At 40.7% G+C, this 25,877-nt stretch overlaps 2 protein-coding genes across 2 annotated transcripts; both read left to right on the top strand.

The window, feature by feature from the left end:
• The first annotated feature begins 47 nt into the window (after nt 1-47).
• LOC105946192 (ABC transporter F family member 4-like) lies at nt 48-3,408 on the top strand. The gene is made up of 11 exons (XM_031891066.1): nt 48-97; nt 332-397; nt 527-685; nt 865-918; nt 1,165-1,233; nt 1,413-1,598; nt 1,757-1,804; nt 1,959-2,024; nt 2,213-2,308; nt 2,654-2,824; nt 3,022-3,408. The coding sequence occupies exons 1-11, from the start codon at nt 48-50 to the stop codon at nt 3,323-3,325; spliced, it is 1,269 nt and encodes a 422-aa protein (XP_031746926.1). The 3' UTR covers nt 3,326-3,408.
• Nucleotides 3,384-13,456, top strand: LOC100492399 (histone H1-like). The gene is made up of 6 exons (XM_031891065.1): nt 3,384-3,388; nt 8,743-9,058; nt 10,478-10,752; nt 11,408-11,539; nt 11,706-12,224; nt 13,289-13,456. Exons 1-5 carry the CDS (start codon nt 3,384-3,386, stop codon nt 11,875-11,877), a joined length of 900 nt encoding a protein of 299 aa, XP_031746925.1. The 3' UTR covers nt 11,878-12,224; nt 13,289-13,456.
• Nucleotides 13,457-25,877: the final 12,421 nt, after the last annotated feature.

Genomic DNA, 25,877 nt, shown 5'->3' with positions numbered 1-25,877 from the left:
GGGCTTAAAACAAACTAGAGTTGTAAATGGATAGACTGTTACCCGCCATGAACTTTATTTATCTGGTGTCCTCAATGTTATCTGCATTTCTAAATTTGTACATGTTGAGGACACATACACAGAGGGTTGTAGCTACTACCACTATGAGGCAGGACACTAATATAAACCCTTCTTTTTAAACTGAAACCTCTGCATGGCCCAGCCATGCTGCCATTTTTTATTGCCATTAGCAGGCATGGTCCAGGCCCAAATAACCACTTTAGTGATTTCCAAACATCATTAGTCTGGGGAAGTTTTCATATTAATAATCATTTTACATTTTATTTTTCAGGTCAGAGACCTCTCAGACAGAGGAGAGTGAAACTGAACTGGAGAAAAAGAAGCCAAAACTGAAAAAGTGAGTTTCTGAGCTTGAAATAGGGTTTTCTTATTTATATTGCCGTTCGCTTTTCCCCACCTGTAAGTTGGCAATGACAGTAGGTGCCTGCATAGAGTTACATCTTACATATTTATTCTATCTGTGCAGGACTAAACCAAAGAAAGCGAAGAAAGCTGTAAAGAAAATCGAAGTGTCAGATACCGAGGAGGATGAGGAAGAAGAACAATCACCAGAACCTCCCAAAAAGTCTGCCAAAAAGCCGAAGCCTCCAAAGAAGCCTGTGCGTAAATCTAAGAAACGTGCAGAGTAAGTCTTTATATCAATTAATATAAGCTTTTGTGTTAGTATATTGTTTGGGCATAAGGCTTATAATATATTGATGCTAACTAGGATATGATCAGTTTAGTGGAGATTATCATTATTTCTCACCACACGACACTGCATCAGAAAGGTTTTCATTATTGTTTTTCATTTTGTTTGTTTAGGCCTATATCTGAGGAGGAAGAAGAGTCTGAAGAAGAGCAGACAGAGATAAGCCAGTGAGTTTCTAAGCTTGAACTAAGTTTTCATTTATACAGTAGATTATTATCCCACTGATTATTAAAGCACAGCTACTGTATATTCTATATAAAACATTAGCTCATATTAATCCACCTTCCCTAAGTAGATTCTCCAGTGATTCCATACATATCACCGATACGCTGTTTATTGTTCTTTGTATAATGATTTCTTGACAGTGTTAGACCAGGAAGTTTTCATTCCTTTTATATCTTTTGTTTGTTCAGGTCTGAGACTTCTCCTACAGAGGAGAGTAGTGAGACTGAGCCAGAGGAAAAGCAGCCGAAAAAGAAAAAGTGAGTCTCTCAACTTGTAATGGGGTTTTGTAGATCCGAGGGTTTGTTACTGAATGACTGATGATTAATAGCATTAAATCACACTTGTGAATACATTTTCTTAAGGCTTAATGGCATAATACATTTAGTTAGGAGGAGCATATTGGCAATATGTTATAATTCTCATATTGTCTGTGCAGGATTAAACCAAAGAAAAAGAAGAAAGCTGCTAAGAAAATAGAAGTGTCAGAGGAGGAAGAAGACTCATCTTCTTCATCTTCCACTGAGGAGGAGGAAGAAGAAGAAGAGGAAGAACCTCCCAAAAAGTCTGCCAAAAAGCCGAAGCCTCCCAAGAAGCCTGCGCGTAAATCTAAGAAACGTGCAGAGTAAGTCTTTATATCAACTAATATCAGCTTTTGTGCTTGTATAGTGTTTAGGCATAAGGCTTTTGATTTGAATATTATCAGTTTAATAGAGATGATTATTTTTCTTGCACAACATTGGTTTAGAAAAGTTTTAATCTGTATATGTTTTACTTGTTTAGGCTTGAGGAGGAAGAAGAGGCTGAGGAAGAGCAGACAGAGACGAGCCAGTAAGTCTATTTAAGCTTAAAGTTTTTCTAAATTGTTAACAAGATTACCCAGTTGATTAGGGAGGTGCAACTATAAAATATTATGTTGTTTTAACCCACTTTTTCAAAATAAATTCTCTAGTGATTCATTAACGTTTTACTTTTAATTGTTCAGGTCTGAGACCTCTCAGATAGAGGAGAGCGAGGCTGAGCCTGAGGAAGAGCAGCCAAAGAAGAAAAAGTAAGTTTCTAAGCCTGTAATTGGGTTTGTATATCCAGGGGGTTTTAGTGAATGACAGAATGTGTGAATATCATTTCCATTTATGGCTGAGTGACAATGACAAGTGACGTTGTAGCTGCCATTTAGTTGGTGGAGCAAACTGGCAATGGCAGAAAGTTACATTGCATATATTTATTTTGTTTGTGCAGAACTAAACCAAAGAAGAAAGAGAAAGCTGCTAAGAAAAGAGTAGAGGAGGCTGTTTCTGAAGCTGAATTAGAGGAACAGCAACCAGAGACCAGCGAGTGAGTTTTTATCCTTTAGTCAGTTATTCACTTATTGTTCTTGGTTGACAAATACTTCAATGATCAATGAGGAGAAGCTCTTTATAAATTATTATTTTTTAAACAACACTCCCAGAATTGTTAATCTTGTGTTTCTCACTTCACTGTGTTTCACCTCAGTGATTTTAATCAAGTTTTCATGATCTGTACCACTGAGTAGTGAGGTGCAGCTCTATATAAAATATTAGCTGGTTTGAACTGCAGGAACATTTTACTGAATTCAAACGCTTTCATCTCATTGCTATGATTTCTACAAAGCACTAGATTTGAGAGGATTTCTTATCTGTTTGCTTCTTGTTTGTTTAGGAGCGAGATTTCTCTGAAGGAGGACAAATCTGCATCGGAAACAGAAGATGCAGAAACAGAGAAAGTCCAGTCAGAGGATGAAGGAATAACGAGAAAGCTCGAAAGGAAAGGTGCTATAAGGAGGCACACAAGAATGAGCAGAGATGATACAGACTCTGAGAGGCCTAAAGAGTAAGTACCTTTTATTCTGTATTTTCTCACACTACACTATTTCAGTATCTCTATCCAATCATATTCTTTCTGGTCTGCTTACATTACAACAGACTCTGATGGAATTGTTAGATCAGTGACCCCCACTTATTAAAATGATTTATACTTTACATTGATTTGGAGTTATTTGCTTATGTGTATAATTCCTGTGTGTTTAGGAGTAAGCATCCTGAGCTTTCTGGTAAGGCTGCAGCAGAGGCAGAAGAACCTGCTGCGGAGGCTGAACCTGAAGCAGAAGATGCAGAAATCGAGAAAGACTCTCAGACGCCTAAAGAGTATGTTTCCTTTCTGATTTGTTTAATGTGTATAACTTATATTATTGAATTATACAGCACAAACATGTTACACAGTCCTTACAAATTTTGCTCATCGCTTAGTCCCATTCATAATAATATTCATTGGTCAGGTTCATTAGCAGTCAGCGAATCTGCTAATATAGCTTTGCTTGCTCATAGCACTTAATACCAGACACTGGAGGGCTGATTCACTTAAGTGCGTTAAAACGTGCGCTATTTATAGCATGCAGTAATATTTTTAGCGCGGCTAATTTTTCACGACTTAATTCACTAATAGCATATTTGCGTTAATTTACGCGTGATACTGCATCTGTTGTTTTAGTCGCGAAGACTATTTTCGTGCAGTATTGGACTGTACATGCACTAAACAACGCCCTGCGTATAAATAGTCGCTGCTTATAAATAGCAGCATATAAATAGTAGCATATAAATAGTAGCATATAAATAGTAGCCGCATATAAATAGTAGCATATAAATAGTAGCCGCATATAAATAGTAGCATATAAATAGTAGCATATAAATAGTGCATATAAATAGTAGCATATAAATAGTAGCCGCATATAAATAGTAGCATATAAATAGTAGCCGCATATAAATAGTAGCCGCATATAAATAGTAGCCGCATATAAATAGTAGCATATAAATAGTAGCCGCATATAAATAGTAGCATATAACTAGTGCATATAAATAGTGCATATAAATAGTAGCCGCATATAAATAGTAGCATATAAATAGTGCATATAAATAGTAGCCGCATATAAATAGTAGCATATAACTAGTGCATATAAATAGTGCATATAAATAGTAGCCGCATATAAATAGTAGCCGCATATATATAGTAGCAGCATATAAATAGTAGCATATAAATAGTGCATATAAATAGTAGCCGCATATAAATAGTAGCCGCATATATATAGTAGCAGCATATAAATAGTAGCATATAAATAGTGCATATAAATAGTAGCCGCATATAAATAGTAGCATATAACTAGTGCATATAAATAGTAGCCACATATAAATAGCAGCCGCATATAAATAGTAGCATATAAATAGTGCATATAAATAGTAGCTGCATATAAATAGTAGCCGCATATAAAGAGTAGCATATAAATAGTAGAATATAAATAGTGCATATAAATAGCAGCCGCATATAAATAGTAGTCGCATATAAATAGTGCATATAAATAGTAGCCGCATATAAACAGAAGCCGCATATAAACAGTGCATATAAATAGTAGCCGCATATAAATAGTAGCCGCATATAAATAGTGCATATAAATAGTAGCATATAAATAGTAGCCGCATATAAATAGTAGCATATAAATAGTAGCCGCATATAAATAGTAGCATATAAATAGTAGCCGCATATAAATAGTGCCTATAAATTGTAGCCGCATATAAATAGTGCATATAAATAGTAGCCGCATATAAATAGTAGCCGCATATAAATAGTAGCATATAAATAGTAGCTGCATATAAATAGTAGCATATAAATAGTGCATATAAATAGTGCATATAAATAGTAGCCGCATATAAATAGTAGCATATAAATAGTGCATATAAATAGTAGCCGCATATAAATAGTAGCCGCATATAAATAGTAGCATATAAATAGTGCATATAAATAGTAGCCGCATATAAATAGTAGCTGCATATAAATAGTGCATATAAATAGTAGCCGCATATAAATAGTAGCCGCATATAAATAGTAGCATATAAATAGTGCATATAAATAGTAGCCACATATAAATAGTAGCATATAAATAGTGCATATAAATAGAAGCCGCATATAAATAGTAGCATATAAGTAGTGCATATAAATAGTAGCCGCATATAAAAAGTAGCCGCATATAAATAGTAGCATATAAATAGTAGCATATAAATAGTGCATATAAATAGTAGCATATAAATAGTAGCCGCATATAAATAGTAGCATATAAATAATGCATATAAATAGTAGCCGCATATAAATAGTGCATATAAATAGTGCATATAAATAGTAGCCGCATATAAATAGTAGCCGCATATAAATAGTAGCCGCATATAAATAGTGCATATAAATAGTAGCCGCATATAAATAGTGCATATAAATAGTAGCCGCATATAAATAGTAGCATATAAATAGTAGCTGCATATAAATAGTGCATATAAATAGTAGCCGCATATAAATAGTAGGATATAAATAGTAGCCGCATATAAATAGTAGCCGCATATAAATAGTGCCTATAATTAGTAGCCACATATAAATAGTAGTATATAAATAGTGCCTATAAATAGTAGCATATAAATAGTAGCCGCATATAAATAGCAGCATATAAATAGTGCATATAAATAGTAGCATATAAATAGTGCATATAAATAGTAGCTGCATATTAATAGTAGCATATAAATAGTGCATATAAATAGTAGCCGCATATAAATAGTAGCCGCATATAAATAGTGTCTATATATAGTAGCCGCATATAAATAGTAGCCGCATATAAATAGTAGCATATAAATAGTAGCAAATAAATAGTGCATATAAATAGTAGCCGCATATAAATAGTAGCATATAAATAGTGCATATAAATAGTAGCCGCATATAAATAGTAGCATATAAATAGTGCATATAAATAGTAGCCGCATATAAATAGTAGCATATAAATAGTAGCATATAAATAGTAGCATATAAATAGTAGCTGCATATTAATAGTAGCATATAAATAGTGCATATAAATAGTAGCATATAAATAGTAGCCGCATATAAATAGTAGCCGCATATAAATAGTGCCTATAAATAGTAGCCGAATATAAATAGTAGCATATAAATAGTGCATATAAATAGTAGCCGCATATAAATAGTAGCATATAAATAGTAGCATATAAATAGTGCATTTAAATAGTAGCCACATATAAATAGTAGCATATAAATAGTGCATATAAATAGTAGCCGCATATAAATAGTAGCATATAAATAGTGCATATAAATAGTGGCCGCATATAAATAGTAGCGTATAAATAGTAGCATATAAATAGTAGCCGCATATAAATAGTAGCCGCATATAAATAGTTCCTATAAATAGTAGCCGCATATAAATAGTAGCATATAAATAGTGCCTATAAATAGTAGCCGCATATAAATAGTAGCATATAAATAGTGCATATAAATAGTAGCCGCATATAAATAGTAGCATATAAATAGTGCATTTAAATAGTAGCCGCATATAAATAGTAGCATATAAATAGTAGCATATAAATAGTGCATATAAATAGTAGCCACATATAAATAGTAGCCGCATATAAATAGTAGCATATTAATAGTAGCCGCATATAAATAGTAGCCGCATATAAATAGTAGCATATAAATAGTATCCACATATAAATAGTAGCATATAAATAGTAGCCGCATATAAATAGTGCCTATAAATAGTAGCCGCATATAAATAGTAGCATATAAATAGTGCCTATAAATAGTAGCCGTATATAAATAGTGCATATAAATAGTAGCCGCATATAAATAGTAGCATATAAATAGTGCATATAAATAGTAGCATATAAATAGTAGCCACATATAAATAGTAGCATATAAATAGTAGCCACATATAAATAGTGCCTATAAATAGTAGCTGCATATAAATAGTAGCATATAAATAGTAGCCGCATATAAATAGTAGCATATAAATAGTAGCCGCATATAAATAGTGCCTATAAATAGTAGCTGCATATAAATAGTGCATATAAATAGTAGCCGCATATAAATAGTAACGTATAAATAGTAGCATATAAATAGTAGCCGCATATAAATAGTAGCCACATATAAATAGTGCCTATAAATAGTAGCCGCATATAAATAGTAGCATATAAATAGTAGCCGCATATAAATAGTGCCTATAAATTGTTGCCGCATATAAATAGTGCCTATAAATAGTAGCCGCATATAAATAGTAGCATATAAATAGTGCCTATAAATAGTAGCCGCATATAAATAGTAGCATATAAATAGTGCATATAAATAGTAGCTTATAAATAGTAGTCGCATAAAAATAGTAGCATATAAATAGTAGCCGCATATAAATAGTGCCTATAAATAGTTGCCGCATATAAATAGTGCCTATAAATAGTAGCCGCATATAAATAGTAGCATATAAATAGTGCCTATAAATAGTAGCCGCATATAAATAGTAGCATATAAATAGTGCATATAAATAGTAGCATATAAATAGTAGTCGCATAAAAATAGTAGCATATAAATAGTAGCCGCATATAAATAGTAGCATATAAATAGTAGCCGCATATAAATAGTAGCATATAAATAGTAGCCGCATATAAATAGTAGCATATAAATAGTGCATATAAATAGTAGCCGCATATAAATGGTAGCATATAAATAGTGCATATAAATAGTAGCCGCATATAAATAGTAGCATATAAATAGTGCATATAAATAGTAGCATATAAATAGTAGTCGCATAAAAATAGTAGCATATAAATAGTAGCCGCATATAAATAGTAGCATATAAATAGTGCATATAAATAGTAGCCGCATATAAATAGTAGTCGCATAAAAATAGTAGCATATAAATAGTAGCATATAAATGGTAGGCGCATATAAATAGTAGCATATAAATAGTAGCCGCATATAAATAGTAGCATATAAATAGTAGCATATAAATAGTAGCCGCATATAAATAGTGCATATAAATAGTAGCCGCATATAAATAGTAGCATATAAATAGTGCATTTAAATAGTAGCCGCATATAAATAGTAGCGTATAAATAGTAGCATATAAATAGTAGCCGCATATAAATAGTAGCCGCATATAAATAGTGCCTATAAATAGTAGCCGCATATAAATAGTAGCATATAAATAGTAGCCGCATATAAATAGTAGCATATAAATCGTAGCCGCATATAAATAGTGCCTATAAATAGTTGCCTCATATAAATTGTGCCTATAAATAGTAGCCGCATATAAATAGTAGCATATAAATAGTCGCTTATAAATAGTAGAATATAAATAGTAGCATATAAATAGTAGCATATAAATAGTAGAATATAAATATTAGCCACATATAAATAGTAGCATATAAATAGTTGCATATAAATGGTAGCCGCATATAAATGGTCGTGCGAATAAACGCACGCCATGTTAGCCATACATGTCAATACGGAAAATTACTGTACTGAAAATGACAATTTCCCTGCAAACTGGCGGCTGCATCACTCTGGGGCCAACACAGACTTGAATAAATAACACTGCAAAGTCCATATTTTGTTGCCAAAAGCTCATGAACTGTACTTTTCTGTAATTACCGCCTGCCTCAAGTAGGTGTTAATTTTCGCATAGACTAATGGGATATTTAGCGCATCTAAGTGTTTGTGAATCATGCGTTAGTGTTTGCAGCCACATAATTATGTTATACCCCACAGATAATAATATAGCTATACTGGTATTATGAATTACTTATACCTATACAGCCTGAAAATCTTAGCCAAACAATCCTAGACAGAGTTTAGCTGTAACTGAATATGATTGTTGTAATAGTTAATAGGCAGCTCAAACATATTTGAGAATATTTACATTGCATTTGTTTTCTGTTTAGAAGTCACCATATAGTGAAAGATCAGAAGGGTCACCATGCTGAGAAAGAGTCAGCGGTGCACCCTGAAAAGAAGACTACTGATCAGAAGGGTCACCATGCTGAGAAAGAGTCAGCGGTGCACCCTGAAAAGAAGACTACTGATCAGAAGGGTCACCATGCTGAGAAAGAGTCAGCGGTGCACCCTGAAAAGAAAACTACTGATCAGAAGGGTCACCATGCTGAGAAAGAGTCAGCGGTGCACCCTGAAAAGAAGACTGATGATCAGAAGGGTCACCATGCTGAGAAAGAGTCAGTGGTGCACCCTGAAAAGAAGACTGTGGATCACAAGGGTCACCATGATGAGCAATCATCAAAGGTGCACCCTGAAAAGAAGACCACAGATCACAAGGGTCACCATGATGACAAGGAGTCAAAGGTGCACCCTGAAAAGAAGACTGTGGATCACAAGGGTCACCATGATGAGCAATCATCAAAGGTGCACCCTGAAAAGAAGACCACAGATCACAAGGGTCACCATGATGACAAGGAGTCAAAGGTGCACCCTGAAAAGAAGACTGTGGATCACAAGGGTCACCATGATGAGCAATCATCAAAGGTGCACCCTGAAAAGAAGACCACAGATCACAAGGGTCACCATGATGACAAGGAGTCAAAGGTGCACCCTGAAAAGAAGACTGTGGAGCACAAGGGTCACCATGATGAGCAATCATCAAAGGTGCACCCTGAAAAGAAGACCACAGATCACAAGGGTCACCATGATGACAAGGAGTCAAAGGTGCACCCTGAAAAGAAGACTGTGGATCACAAGGGTCACCATGATGACAAAGAGTCAAAGGTGCACCCAGAAAAGAAGACCACGGATCACAAGGGTCACCATGATGAGAAAGAATCAAAGGTGCACCCTGAAAAGAAGACCACAGATCACAAGGGTCACCATGATGACAAGGAGTCAAAGGTGCACCCAGAAAAGAAGACTGTGGATCACAAGGGTCACCATGATGACAAGGAGTCAAAGGTGCACCCAGAAAAGAAGACCACGGATCACAAGGGTCACCATGATGACAAAGTGTCAAAGGTGCACCCTGAAAAGAAGACTGTGGATCACAAGGGTCACCATGATGAGAAAGAATCAAAGGTGCACCCAGAAAAGAAGACCGCGGATCACAAGGGTCACCATGATGAGAAATCATCAAAGGTGCACCCAGAAAAGAAGACCGTGGATCACAAGGGTCACCATGATGAGAAATCATCAAAGGTGCACCCAGAAAAGAAGACCGTGGATCACAAGGGTCACCATGATGAAAAAGGATCAAAGGTGCACCCAGAAAAGAAGACCGCAGATCACAAGGGTCACCATGATGAGAAAGAATCAAAGGTGCACCCAGAAAAGAAGACTGCGGATCACAAGGGTCACCATGATGAGAAATCATCAAAGGTGCACCCAGAAAAGAAGACCGTGGATCACAAGGGTCACCATGATGAAAAAGGATCAAAGGTGCACCCAGAAAAGAAGACCGTGGATCACAAGGGTCACCATGATGAAAAAGGATCAAAGGTGCACCCAGAAAAGAAGACCGTGGATCACAAGGGTCACCATGATGAAAAAGGATCAAAGGTGCACCCAGAAAAGAAGACTGCGGATCACAAGGGTCACCATGATGAAAAAGCATCAAAGGTGCACCCAGAGAAGAAGCCTGCGGATCACAAGGGTCACCATGATGAGAAATCATCAAAGGTGCACCCAGAGAAGAAGCCTGCAGATCACAAGGGTCACCACGATGAGAAATCATCAAAGGTGCACCCAGAGAAGAAGCCTGCAGATCACAAGGGTCACCACGATGCGAAATCATCAAAGGTGCACCCAGAGAAGAAGCCTGCAGATCATAAGGGTCACCATGATGAGAAATCATCAAAGGTGCACCCAGAAAAGAAGCCTGCCGATCACAAGGGTCACCACGATGAGAAATCATCAAAGGTGCACCCAGAGAAGAAGCCTGCAGATCATAAGATGTGAGTTTGCTGTGTTCAAACTATGCTTTTTACTTCTATTTTATATGATATGGTTAGTTTATTTGCCCTTTAAGTGGTAGTTAGTATGAGTATAGCAATGTTGTCTAAGAAGATCTGTGTGAATGTGTAGGATGTTTGTATACATCAAGGGGCATATTTCTTATGCTGTGTAAAACGATTTCGCCAGAAAAATGGTATAAGCAGCTGTGTAACATAAAAAGAAAACCGCCGTCGGAACTACAGATTTCACGTTGGTAATTTATGTAAGTTCCGGCGGGAAAAAAATGTGTAAAAAAAAGTTACGCTATTTTTTATACAGCAAAGCCTGGCAATGTTTGGTGAATTTTCACCCCGTTTTTTACACAAAATAATAAATATGCCCCGAAATGTAATAAGTTCATTCACTTGATGCCAAAGAAAGATGAACTAAAGAAAGAATCCATAAAGACTGGGAAAGCTTCTAAAATGCAATCCCAGAAAAGGGATTATGAAGCACAGTCCCAAAAGGTCCATCTAAGGCTGAGGCATCTAAACAGTGACTAAAGCTCAGCTTTACTGTTAGCCTGTAGGCTCAATTCTGGATCCCTTATGTATTCATGGAAGATTTATTGCAATATGTCAGTCTGTATAATAAATTCTCTCTTATTTTGTGCAGGCCTACATCAGATAAAAAGCAAAGTGGCATAAAGAAGGCAAAACCTGTAAAGCAGCCACCAAAGACTGGGACAGCCGCTAAGGCAAAGCCCCAGAAAGTGAAAGGTGCAACTAAATCTTCAGCACCTAACAAGTAAGTAGAGTTAAGCTTTTTACCAGGGCTACAATCACTTTTAGTCGGCCAGTAGATCCAGTTACTGATGGGAATTGTTACTCATTTCTGCATATATTTCAGCTTTAGCACAAATCATTAAGTGCTGGAATATTATATGTTTTAACTTTGCCTTTTTTTTGTGCAGGAAAAAACCAGTTACAAAGTTAAGCAGCAAAATTGCCAAAAGGACAACAATGACTGGCAAAGCAGCAATGACTGGCAAAGCGGCAATGACTGGAAAAGCGGCAATGACTGGCAAAGCGGCTAGCTTATCATCGAAGAAGAACTTACCAAAGGCCAAGAAAACTAAGAAATGAGATAAAAAAAAAGGACTTAATGAGGCGGTAAAGTGGGCGGAGGAGGGTTCAGGATTCTACAACAACCTAAGAAATGAGAGATACACTTTAATTTCATCTTCGTTACTCAAACTTGACTTGTCGACGTTCAAGAGGAGGTTAAAGTGGGCGGAGGTGGGTTTAGGGTGCGACAAACACCCGTGACTATTGATGTAACTGAGGCTAGCCAAATATTCTTAAGCTGGCCTTGACCGACAAGTAGTTACATCAAAGTCAAGAAGAGAAATTTGCTTTGTCAGAAGAAACCAAAAGCATCAGGCAGCGCTTTGATGGACCAGACTGACAAGAACTAATAACCCTGCAAAGAAGTAGGTTGGCCAAGTCAGGTCTAATGCTTTTTTCAGTAAGATTGTAGAGTTTTAGATCACGCTGGTCCATTTTCTGGGTATTAGGAGCCTGGCAGCTTTCATGATGTAGAAGAAGGGTTATTTGTTATTCCCTGGGGCACAAGTGCTAGAGATCTAAGGGGTTCGCCAGGTTTCTAATACCCCGGTATTTTTTCCAGAATAGGTGGCAGCCCCACTTACCCCTTATGGCCGCTCCATGCTGCTGTTAGTGCTACATTCTGGGTTGTGTTTAGTTGACAATATTTATTGGTTAAATCTTTGCACTGAGCTGTTGTGGTTGTATTATACAGTAGAGGCCAAAGGCCTTGTTTAGAGTTGGGTTTGTAGTTGTCAGTTATAGCAGAAACTGATGAGTTGTCAGACCAGGATATAAGGTTTTTATTTCTGTATTTTGTATTTGTTTGAGGATATCTTGACATTTTTAGAGTGACATTTCATAGGGGCGTATCCATTGGCTAAAGTATACTGCTATTGATTATTAGGAATTTTCCTATTGGGTCTTTGTAGCACTTTATTTTCGAATAAAGCGTTGCATAGTAATGCAATCCATATCACTACACTGTACTTATTACCTTAGCTTGATGCATATATTTGTGTTGGGAATTGGGTCGGCCTTAGGATGACTCCCCGGGAGCACTTGCTGGGCACTGTTTGCTTTAGGTACTCTGTGTGCTATGCCCATGAGTTTGTGCGCTTGTTACTTTCTGGCAGTAGTTATATCAATAGTAATGCAAGTCCCTGGATAGATCTTGCACAGGGATAATGTAATGTTTGTGCTTCTGCTACAGTCTTCTATACCTGCCCCCTTATTTATCAGTCACATCAGTCCCTGCCCCTGTGTGTATCCCCTCTTCTAGGGCTCTATTCCCATCTATCGGCTCATTGTGGGGTCTACATTCTCTGTGTACTTCCCTCTCTTTTTATTATCATAATGTAGTTCAGCAACAACTGACCCGACATCCTCCTGCATCTGCAACATCTCTGTGTATCTAAATGAATGTTTCTGTTGTGTCTCTTTATTATAGGATAGGAAACATCCCCAGGACGTGCAGGACCTTCTCACTACAGTATTGAAGACACTTTATAGAAGAGAAGACTTCACCTTTCAGATGAAATTCCTTCATTTGTTCTCAAACTGGAAATTCATCTCTTCTAGTGCAGACCATGATACTGTTGTGAGAAATAACTTGAAATAAAAGATATTCGATTAAAAAATTTTCTTATTTTCTCTTTCATTTTTGGGTGGTTTGAAAGATTCTGTCTGTATTAAAGAACATTTTATTTCATTGCAGGACCCCATTTCATATTAGCCCCCCCCCCAACCCAGTGAAATAGATTAAAGGATAGAAGAGCAATGGCACAGAGATGCCAGCGCAGAGCTTAGGTAGCTTTTCCATGGGCAGGTGTAGTTTTCTACTAGAACGGGACTTAGCAATCTGTTCCACTGGGTACATCAGACTGTATATGCCCATTAGGAGTCCTATTGTAAGTCCTAGCATTGTCATCTGCTCCAAAAATCTGAGTCACTTTTACAAAATTAGTTTTTTTGTTTGGTGATCCCACTGGTATCTCTATCACTGAGCTTCTAGCATGAGAAGAGGTCAAATTCATTGTGATCAATTGTAGAGGCAATCTGTACTACTTATTCTAACACAGGGAAGGTTCGGATTAGTAGAAATAATAATTTCCATGACTTCTGGGTGTTGTATTGGCTCCCAAGTCAAATATTGCAGGGCCCATCATTGCCATTTGCTCAGCCCAGCCTCCCCCACCCCTGCAGCTCGCTTCTCTCTCCCCCTGCAGCTCGCTTCTCTCCCCCATCTGTTCCGCTGGCACAGTTCCCTTCTAACCACTACAAGGAGTTGGACTCTCTTTTTATTACATTGGAACAAAAGACATTTCCCCTTACTGGTGACTCCCCTAAAGAGAAATGTTTGATTGCTATAGTCAGTAACCCCAGGAAACCAGAAAATAGATATAATAGTGCAGACTGAATTTTACTCCAAGTCATTTTCTTGTTTGAATCTCCTTTTGTTCCCCTAATATAATGATTCAGATCCTTGTATTCCCCCAGCAATAGACCCGTCATGCTGGCTGCACTGAGTGCTGTTTAGGTTAATGACCAGCAGAGGTCACTGTTTTCCTCTCCCTACTGAAACATGCCATAAGGGATTGTGGGATTACAACAGAGAAGAAGAGAGTTTTGTTAATGGGTGCAGTGAGGGACAACATCTCTGGGAGGGAAGAGCAGCATTAGGACAAGGTGGGGATGGTGGCACTTTATAACACTGTTACCCAACCTCCAGCCCTTGAGTTGCTGATGTACAACTCCCTGCTACCCTCTAATAACATTGGGAGGGAGATTCAGTAGAGCTCTGAAGCGGTTTGATTAACATTATATATTGGCAAGCAACTATATGTGCCCCCTGGCTACACAGCAGGTTATTTGTAACTGAAGCCTTTGAAGCAAACACACAGTTTGTATCAGTACATCTTATTGGGGCTTTTTTTAAATTGAACCAAGGGTTGCGTTGATGCGGCTGTGCCATTGCTGCCCTTCTATAGGAACCAATGATAGCAGTCATGTGACACTGCCACAGTTTGTCCACGTGCCGGCCCGGGGGCTTCTTGCTTTTTGTTTTTTGAGAACTAAAGCCTTGAAAAAAAACAAAAAACTCTAGGTCTGCTCCAAAGATTACACTGCTCCATGTGGGAATCAGCACCGGTACTAGAAAAGGTTTCTGGGTTTATAGAAGAATACTGACAGGTTCCTGTTAAAATCTCTAAAAATAAGTCTCTAAAATAAATGGCAATTTTACTGCAAATTTTGAGAAAAGGAATTTACTCATTATAGTAAGTGCTGCACAGCTTCCAATTGAATCTAAGGGAAGAGGAAATTTGATCTTTTAGCCACACAAGCTGCGCGCTTTTGCAATGGATGGTTCCAGCAGTTATGGCACCGTATAAAATCATCTTTAAATATCATCTTTATAAATGCAACATTTTATATAATACTAGCAGCGTGATTGGTTAGTCACAGCTTTATACAGATCCCCAAGAGATGTAACCACAGGAACCATGTAATTTCTCACTTGCTAAAAAGGAACCCAACTGCTCATTGGAACCAATGAACCTGCCAGTACAGCTGCTTCTTGGAAATAAAAGAGGTCCCGCCCTCACAGCTCTCTCTGTGGTTGGTTCTTCTAACCTTCAAGTCACACCTTTTGTCCAATGGAAATATTCCTCTCACATCCCAACATAGCTGGAATGCGAGTCCAAATTTTGGAGGATAAAAGGTAAATGCTAAAGAGAGTGTGGGTACTGTCTCCAGCAGGTTAGGGACAGACCTTGAGGAGCGAGGGACAGCCTTTGTTCAATAACATCAAGACCAGAGCTGAAGTCTATACCCAACAATTCTGATGGTACTATCAGTATTCAGGTAACGGAGGTCTCTTTGCCCTTATGCCGCCTCTCCCAACTGGTAAAGTCATTAAAGGTTTTCTGACTACCTAAAAATAGAATCACGAGGTTAGCCTAATCATCCACTGGGTAGTTTGTTTGGTCACTTTACTATAAAGGTAAAAAATGCAATCAGCCCTATTACTGATGTGATAGGAGGGAAATGAGAAAGATAAAAGGAGAATATCCGGGTGACCCAGAGGCACAAACAGCCCAATAAATAGTGACTGTCTGTGGCACCTTACAGCCCCCCTGGCATTCCCAGTACCCAGAGGCACAAACAGCCCCCCCAGCCCAATAAATAGTGACTGTCTGTGGCACCTTACAGCCCCCCTGGCATTCCCAGTACCCAGAGGCACAAACAGCCCCCCCCCCAGCCCAATAAATAGTCACTGTCTGTGGCACCTTACAGCCCCCCTGGCATTCCCAGTACCCAGAGGCACAAACAGCCCCCCCAGCCCAATAAATAGTGACTGTCGGTGGCACCTTACAGCCCCCCTGGCATTCCCAGTACCCAGAGGCACAAACAGCCCCCCCAGCCCAATAAATAGTGACTGTCTGTGGCACCTTACAGCCCCCCTGGCATTCCCAGTACCCAGAGGCACAAACAGCCCCCCCCCAGCCCAATAAATAGTGACTGTCTGTGGCACCTTACAGCCCCCCTGGCATTCCCAGTACCCAGAGGCACAAACAGCCCCCCCCAGCCCAATAAATAGTGACTGTCTGTGGCACCTTACAGCCCCCCTGGCATTCCCAGTACCCAGAGGCACAAACAGCCCCCCCAGCCCAATAAATAGTGACTGTCTGTGGCACCTTACAGCCCCCCTGGCATTCCCAGTACCCAGAGGCACAAACAGCCCCCCCAGCCCAATAAATAGTGACTGTCTGTGGCACCTTACAGCCCCCCTGGCATTCCCAGTACCCAGAGGCACAAACAGCCCCCCCAGCCCAATAAATAGTGACTGTCTGTGGCACCTTACAGCCCCCCTGGCATTCCCAGTACCCAGAGGCACAAACAGCCCCCCCCAGCCCAATAAATAGTGACTGTCTGTGGCACCTTACAGCCCCCCTGGCATTCCCAGTACCCAGAGGCACAAACAGCCCCCCCAGCCCAATAAATAGTGACTGTCTGTGGCACCTTACAGCCCCCCTGGCATTCCCAGTACCCAGAGGCACAAACAGCCCCCCCAGCCCAATAAATAGTGACTGTCTGTGGCACCTTACAGCCCCCCTGGCATTCCCAGTACCCAGAGGCACAAACAGCCCCCCCCAGCCCAATAAATAGTGACTGTCTCTGGCACCTTACAGCAGCCCCTCTGGCATCGGAACCCACAGATTGCCAGTCTGGGTACTGTATTTATGTGCTATATATAATAATAATAAATACTTACACAAAACAGGATTCCCAGCAGAGCTACAGGTATGATACCAATAAGATAATGAGATCCTACAATTAAAGCAAAATGAAACTATGATAAAATATTCCACATTCATAGAGTTATAAGGCAGATTTTTAAACAATAGTTAACGGATGAGCCCATACATGCCACTATAAAAAAAAGCATTAAACATTAGCCAAGATTTAAAAGGGATTGTCTTGATTTTTATGGTGTAGTTTTATTACTAAATTACATGGCAAATTCATATTGAATTCAGCTGATTTTCAATAAAATTAACTTGGGAGCAGGACCCATACAAACTCGAATGAAAAAAGTTAACCATTAGCCAGGATTTACAAGGGGTTTGTCTTTTATGGTGTCGTTTTTATTACTAAATGACACAATGTACATTGCAAATAGTTAGTTCTATCGTTCTACATCTTATTCTTTTATTCATGATTTTTTTAGTTATTAATACTGCTGTGTAGGCAGATCTCGAAAAGGAATACTGTCATGGGAAAACATGTTTTTTCAAACCCCATCAGTTAATAGAGCTTCTCCAGCAGAATCCTGCATTGCAATCTGTTTTTCCCATGGGGCTAGCCATATTCTTCATTTCCCAGGGTGCCACAGCCATGTGACCTGTGCTCTGATAAACTTCAGTCACGCTTTACTGCTGCGCTGCAAGTTGGAGTGATATCCCCCCCTCACCCCCAGCAGCCGATCAGCAGAACAATGGGAAGGGAGCAAGATAGCAGCTCCCAGTAGGTATCAGAATAGCACTCAATAGTAAGAAATCCAAGTCCGGCTTGGGACTCCTCCAGTTACATGGGAGTAGGAGAAACAATAGGTTAGCTGAAAGCAGTTCTAATGTGTAGCGCTGGCTCCTTCTGAAAGCTCAGACTCAGGCACACTTTACTGCTGCACTGCAAGTTGGAGTGATATCCCCCCCTCACCCCCAGCAGCCGATCAGCAGAACAATGGGAAGGGAGCAAGATAGCAGCTCCCAGTAGGTATCAGAATAGCACTCAATAGTAAGAAATCCAAGTCCGGCTTGGGACTCCTCCAGTTACATGGGAGTAGGAGAAACAATAGGTTAGCTGAAAGCAGTTCTAATGTGTAGCGCTGGCTGAAAGCTCAGACTCAGGCACAATGCACTGAGATGGCGCCTACAAACCAATATTACAGCTACAAATACATTTGTTGGTACAAGAATAAAAGGTTAAATGGCAGAGGGAATTATTTGCTATGTAACAGTGTCATTTAGAAATAAAAAAAGTTTGTAGGAATGTGTGGAGGCCAGGTCATAGAAGATTCTTTTAGGAGTTTGAACGGTTGATTGAGTTAGAGACATGTCAGTAGTATCAGCATCAGTGGGAGGGCCTCTTTAAAGAAAGGGGCCAAGTTAGATATAATTGATGAAAATAATTTGTTCAATTCTGCTTCTATACAGACAGAAATCCCACAGCAGCACAAAGCAAAATTTCAAACACACTGAAAACAAGCATACCTACGGCTGAAAAGCCAATAAAGGTCCCCAACAGTCAGCTGACTGCAAGGAGTCCTCAGAACAGTTTGACGCCCAACTTACTAATGATTATCCAAACAAAGTTTATATGAATGACTGACAATTTAGCTATGGCAGAAACAGTCACTACTTTGTGTGGGTGGGCAAAAAAGCCCCTGATAAGCTGCACCCACAAGCCATGTTTTTGTATATACATTCTGATGAATTTCAAATGGGTAAAAATAGAGATCCCAAACCCAGATTCAGCTGAACTGCATCATAACCCTAAAGTCACGTGACTATAGGCCGATGCCCCATGGAGCGAGTTAGTCGCCCCCGATAGCTCTCTGCTACCACTAACTGTTCCAAAATCCCTTTCTACCACCAACTATAGCAGCTGCTGGTGGAAAGACCTTCCCATCTCTTCGGTTTTCCAAAGTCGCACAAAGCTGCCTGCGGGAAGGAACGCCACGTGACTTCAGAAAACCGTAGCGATGCCGGTGGAAAAGCATTTTGGACCAGTTAGTTAGATTTCTACTACTGCGGGCGACTAACTCACTCCATGGGGCATCGCCCTTGCTAGCTAGCTTTGCAGCTACATTTTCCGAGTTCCCAAACCTGATAGAGAACTGTAGCTGAAACTATTTGACAAACCTTTTGAGGAGGATTAATTTCAGCCTATTCCCAAAATTATGGATTTGGGTGCATCCATGGTAAAAAAGAGAAATCTACAATATCCGGCACGGCATGTATAGAATATCAGATATTTGTCTTCTACTAAAACCATAAACTACAGTTTTCATTGCAAACATCTGGACAGGCCGAACCTCAAAGTATCTGAGGGAGGAATGGTTATGGTACTGGGAAAGTTAAAGGATCACTAAATCAATCTTTTCCTGTTGGTCTAGTACAGGGGTCCCTAACCTTTCTTACATGTGAGTCACAGTCAAATGTAAAAAGACTTGGGGAGCAACACAAGAACCATAAAAGTTCATGGAGGAGCCAAATAAGGGCTGTGATTGGCTATTAGGCAGCCTCTATGCACCCTATCAGCTTACAGGGGGCTTTATTTGGTAGGAAATCTTGTTTTTATATAGGGGAATCCCTATGCTTCCATAGTTTTATGGTATCTCTCTGTACAGGCTATGAGCAAACTTAGGGGGCTGTTCCTGCTGAATTGTGCTTAGTACAGGGGAATCCCTATGCTGCCATAGTTTTATGGTATCTCTCTGTACAGGCTATGAGCAAACTTAGGGGGCTGTTCCTGCTGAATTGTGCTTAGTACAGGGGAATCCCTATGCTGCCATAGTTTTATGGTATCTCTCTGTACAGGCTATGAGCAAACTTAGGGGGCTGTTCCTGCTGAATTGTGCTTAGTACAGGGGAATCCCTATGTGCCATAGTTTTATGGTATATCTCTGTACAGGCTATGAGCAAACTTAGGGGGCTGTTCCTGCTGAATTGTGCTTAGTACAGGGGAATCCCTATGTGCCATAGTTTTATGGTATATCTCTGTACAGGCTATGAGCAAACTTAGGGGGCTGTTCCTGCTGAATTGTGCTTAGTACGGGGGAATCCCTATGCTGCCATAGTTTTATGGTATCTCTCTGTACCACAACTACAGTACAAGTGCTACAGTCCCCTATTACCCATACCTCAACTACTATTTAAAGGAGACATATTGGATAAATGGGGGACAATGCTTATTTTGTAGGCAATTATGAATAATATCCGGTGCTGGTTACACTTTGTGCTAAAAATGAATTCTCTCTGTAAAAATGGCCCCTTTATTGGAGCTCCCTATAGATCCTCTCACTTCTCCCTCCAGTGTGAAATGGAGAGTGGGCGTGTCCTAACGGTCCCTGCCAGAAGCACAGTAGGAGGGGGAGAGCCAATCATAGCCCTGCACTCACACAAGCACAGACAGGCTTCAGTTCCCTATCAGGTCAGCCTAGCTGCTGATTGGTTCCTATCCTACAGTGCAGGGTACGGAGGGCCGCCGGCCCCCCAGCTCATCCAGAGAATTCAGCCAGCAGGAAGTGGCACCGATGGGCGGGGCTAGTGGGGTTTTTGCGGAATTTCTCAATAAATCAGTCAGAAACACAACTTTTTTAATCACAATCCTTCTATATCTAGAGGAGCATAATTCCCTGGCACATTCATAATTTTCATAGGATATGTCTCCTTTAAGCTTTGTACATGTCAGTAAAAAAGGAATCATTCCAAAAATATAAAACTACACATTGTTAGGAAATGCTGTATAACTTACTGGTTACTTTGAGGCGTTTGCAAGTAAGATGGTTGAAGCCATTTTTAGCATAGTATGTCCCAGCGTCGTTGAGTTTGATGTGCCAGAGGGTTGCGGTCTGATTCTCATAGATACATTTATGGCCCTTTTTTGTAACACATCCGTTATGAAACTCAAACAGCAAACCCTGAGTCCCATAAACAGTCAGTGCAGTTGGGGGGACTTGTGCCCATAGCGCAGCGCTGTGTCCCACCGGCACGGGGATATTATTAACAGCAGCACAGACTGATGAAGAATCTGGAAAATAAATAAATGAATGAAGTTTGTATTCACTAAATCCCTAATCTCCCCCCCTTCCCATTAGGGCTGTCAGCGTGCCATTAACATCAAACAAATTAAGATGTAGTTTGCAGACAGCACTGCTGCCTGGGTAGCCACATGGTATGTGTCTGAATTAAAGGGGTAGTTAACTCTCTTTTTATTATAAGAACATCCTATTCTTAGCAACTTTCCCCTTTTTTAAAAACATAAATATTGAATTCGCCTCCCACTTCTGCCTCTTTCAAACGGGGGTCCCTGCCAAAATAAAATTGTAGCTTTTACTAAGCAAGTTATCTTTTCCTTACTCGTCTTTCTATTCAGACCTTTTCTACTCATTGGTTGATAGGTCAAACTGGACCCTAGCAACCAGATAGCCCCTAAATCCCAAACTAAAGATCTGCTGAACAAAAAGCTAAATAGATTGAATGAAAAGACCAACTATAATGAAGATACCATAGCATTATACCCACCAACTGCATCACAGTGTGCCGGCCTCACTGCCAGACATAGAGAAATAGAAAGTTTATGTTATTAATATATAGTGCTGGATCTTGGGAAGTTAAGAGAATAGGCAGAAGGCTTTGCATACAAACATGTTACTTCTTTTTATGGATTTGGGCCCTTGTATTTCACTTTGCAAAATATATATTTTTTTATATTACACACTGCACAAGAAGATTTTGATTATTCCTACTCTATTACTTGATTCAGATACTATTTGCTACTGACTTAGCTACAATAGAATGGCAAAGACAGGAAGGGAAAGAGGTAAGCAGAGAACTGGCAGAAGGGAAAGGCCCTTGGGGTTCTGCCCCAGCCCAAGGCAACCACAGCCTTTTAGCAGGGAAGACCTGTACCCCTGAAGATGCCAGTGTAGCCCCCCAACTTTTCTGCAGATTCCCAATAACTGCTCTGGGCTGCCGTACCTGAGCTTAGGGATTGACTCCCAATATAAATATAAAAAACCATGATACACAGGCAAATGGTTAACTCAGGCTTACATGGCAGCTCAGAAATCAGTGCAGTCAGCTCTATAGTTAGCCCTGTAGAATCAGCTATGATTATGCATCGATAACAGTGGATCCCAGGGGAAAAGCCAAGGAAGTTATTGGGTCTGCTTTGGTCGAGGTGACATTTATGCATATGGTGTATTTGCTAAATACAGTGGTTAAACAGGCACCCATTAGATGGCCTATCAGCATCTAAAGATGTTAGTGACAAGTTTGAAGGCCTTGATCATTATGGTTATAGGGCCCCAGTACCTTTAGGCTGGTGTATTAAGCTCAATATATAACATTCAGCAATTCCAGCCCCCTCCCTCACAGTCCCTCCCTCATCAGCATCGTCATTGGATCCCGCTACAGCCGCGGAAAAGCCTCCATCCAATAGACGGCAAGCACCGCCCCCCTTGTCACTAGCCCTGTCACAGTCGGTCGTTCGGTGCTAATTACAGTGTAATGCAATGAGCCCTACGGTAGGAGAGGTCCGGCCGGTGCTTGCCGGGAATCTCACATAGAGAAACTGGAAACAGATTATTATTTTCAGTGCTGGGAGCAGGGTCCTTACTCCTTCTCCGAATTTAGCGCAAAATTGCAGCGACGCCTTGTAATAAACTCATCCCCTCAGCTCCCTTCCCTAGCGGTGAGTCCCGTCGGTGAGACCCCGGCGCCCAACTCCCAGCACTGAGCTCAACCCAGAGTATCCTCCCATGTTCAACATTGGCTGTCAGTGAGGATTTGCCGCCACATTTTCCTAAAATAAGCATGAGGGGCGTTGCTTAGAGATTCCATGCCGTCATAGTCTCCTCCCATGCACTGACAGTCCCCGCCCCCCAACTAACCTCATAGTGTGGGTGCTGCTATACAGTAATACAGGATAATAGTGGCCCCTCAGATTGGGGGTACCAGGAATGCCTGAGGGGGGGTTGAACATTCAGCCCTGAGCTAAGAGTGCTACTTCTATAACATACAAATATTATATGCAGGAATTTCCCAGTAGCCCTACTGAGCATGCTCAGTCCCTGGCTTAGCTGGGGAGCAGATATATGCACCTTTTGCCTGTGTTTTACTGTAAAAACATGGTGCTGCTCCTTGGCACCCTGCTGCTGGGTGGGGGCTCCAGCGCTGCAGTGCTATGGGACTCCCTCAGTGCCCACAGTGGGACGTGGCTCAGAACTACATGTTCTTTCCTAGTTAGGGGCAAGTCTGCCCTCACTGACCCCCCCATTCCAGGGCCAGATTTCCAAAATGGGTGTCCCTAGGCCAACCTCAAGCAAGTCACCCGTACACCCGCCTAGCAACTTGTCCACCTTGTAACCCGGTAACCCATGCTCCTTGCCCCCCCAAGCATTCACTCCCACCCAGTACTGTGTTAGTTCTTGCAGTTGCAGTATCTATTGCTTCAGACTGGTAAATGCAGCTGGGCACAGGGTTGGACTGGAGAAATCCCAGTGGGCCCCAGTGGCCCAGACCCGACCCCTGCTGGCGCCCCCCCGCCCGACCGTTCCTCCCCTGACGTGTTAGCCCAGTGGTTCTCAACCGTCCTAATGTCGTGACCCTTTAATACAGTTCCTCATGTTGTGGTGTTGAAAATATGTGTTTTCCGATGGTCTTAGGTGACCCCTGTGAAAGGATTGTTCAACCCCCAAAGGGGTCCCGACCCACAGGTTGAGAACTGCTTTGTTAAACTTACAGGTGCTCAGGGGAGGACGTCGAGTGGGGGACCATATGGGGGGGTTTAGGGGACACGCCGGGCAGGGGCTCCTGCAGGGCCCTGCACCCCCCCGGTCCGACCCTGGCTGGGCAGCATGCCCCCTAGGCCTATGTGGCCTTCCCACAAATCTGGGCCTGCCCCTTTCACCCCCTGCACTTACCCCATGAGAACAGTCCAAGATAAATACTAGGAGAACAGAAGAGGCTGCAGCAGGTCACTTTACTGAGGTTGTTCAGATTGTGTATAAAATAGCAATACAAATAGCAGAGGGAGTTTTGGATTTGAAATCTGGAAACCTTGAGTTTAAATACAACTCTAGCAACTGGGGGAGTCAGTTTATCAGTCAGGCTTCTCTACCAGTCGTGTTATCTGGAAGATATTATAATCAAATAAAACCAAGTGGAGCCTTTGCCACTAATCCCTACACTGACTTGTTAATGGAAACCTAATAATCTTTATTATATATTGTATTTGCATTGCATTTCAATCTCTGGCCACTAGATGTCACTAAATTGCAGCATATACTTTGCAGGAATCACAACTGTTTTTGATAAAAGCTCTGGAATGATCTGAAACATTAGGAGTCATTTAGACGGACGCAGGTAGGTATTCTCCCCATAACTTACATGCCATTCAGACACATACAGTAAGGAAGCACTGAAGGGAACAGTTCACACTCCTATTGTGTGATCTACTACAGATTCCCTGAATTCTCATAGTGGGTTTAAATATTCACCTATAATACACCTCAGTAACAGCTCTCTCCCTGCCGTGTCTCTCCCTACACCACTGCCTGGTTGCTAGGGTAAACTGGATCCTAGTCAGAGCCGGTGCCTGGTTGCTAGGGTAATCTGTATCCTAGTCAGAGTCTGTGCCTGGTTGCTAGGGTAAACTGGATCCTAGTCAGAGCATGTGCCTGGTTGCTTGGGTAATCTGGATCCTAGTCAGAGCCTGTGCCTGGTTGCTAGGGTAATCTGGATCCTAGTCAGAGCCGGTGCCTGGTTGCTAGGGTAATCTGGATCCTAGTCACAGCCTGTGCCTGGTTGCTAGGGTAATCTGGATCCTAGTCAGAGCCTGTCCCTGGTTGCTAGGGTAATCTGGATCCTAGTCAGAGCCGGTGCCTGGTTGCTAGGGTAATCTGGACCCTAGTCAGAGCCGGTGCCTGGTTGCTAGGGTAAACTGGATCCTAGTCAGAGCCGGTGCCTGGTTGCTAGGGTAATCTGGATCCTAGTCAGAGCCGGTGCCTGGTTGCTAGGGTATTCTGGATCCTAGTCAGAGCTGGTGCCTGGTTGCTAGGGTAATCTGGATCCTAGTCAGAGCCAGTGCTAGGTAATGTAGTTTGTATCTTACAATCAGCATACAGCTAAGCTTAATATAAAACTACAATACCCAGCATGCAATTGGTACAGACAGAAGCTCCCTTTTCCCCATTCCTCTTTCCTGAACCTGAGCCAGCAAAACTACTATGTACCCAAATAACAATTCATATCTGTTAATAACCTCATACCAGCGTTCCATGTTTATTAATTCCAATAAATTGTTCTAAAAATGTGCAAAAAGTTTTCCACTTGACAGTGCAGTGAGTTATAGTTCAGCAGCACAGTTGAATGAATTGAGATGCAAGGGATCCAATGCAGTGACTTAATCCTATTCACAAACATAATTTTTTTTTTAGTAATTAGCAAATATTCTTTTAAACTCTAAGTTCCGCACTATAGTAAAATTGAAAGAGTCATAACTAAAAATTTATATTTTAGAATGGTGTTAAGATGTTACTGTTCTTTTAAGGTCAACTAATTCTCCCATCAGCCCCTGAAACGGATCCGGGAGCAAGAGGTGGGCGTGTGTAACAGTAGGTTCTGCCTCCCTGCCCTGAGAGAAACTGAAGCTCCCGCCGCCATTTCCATCTTTACCCAAAGGGCACGGCATTTCCTGGTTTATATTTATATCTGGAAGTTCAGTCAGTGTTTATGCACCTTCCCCCCCCC

The sequence above is a fragment of the Xenopus tropicalis genome, chromosome 8, assembly GCF_000004195.4.
Source record: "Xenopus tropicalis strain Nigerian chromosome 8, UCB_Xtro_10.0, whole genome shotgun sequence".
NCBI lineage: Eukaryota > Metazoa > Chordata > Amphibia > Anura > Pipidae > Xenopus > Xenopus tropicalis.
This window is presented reverse-complemented; position numbering and strand designations above follow the sequence as displayed.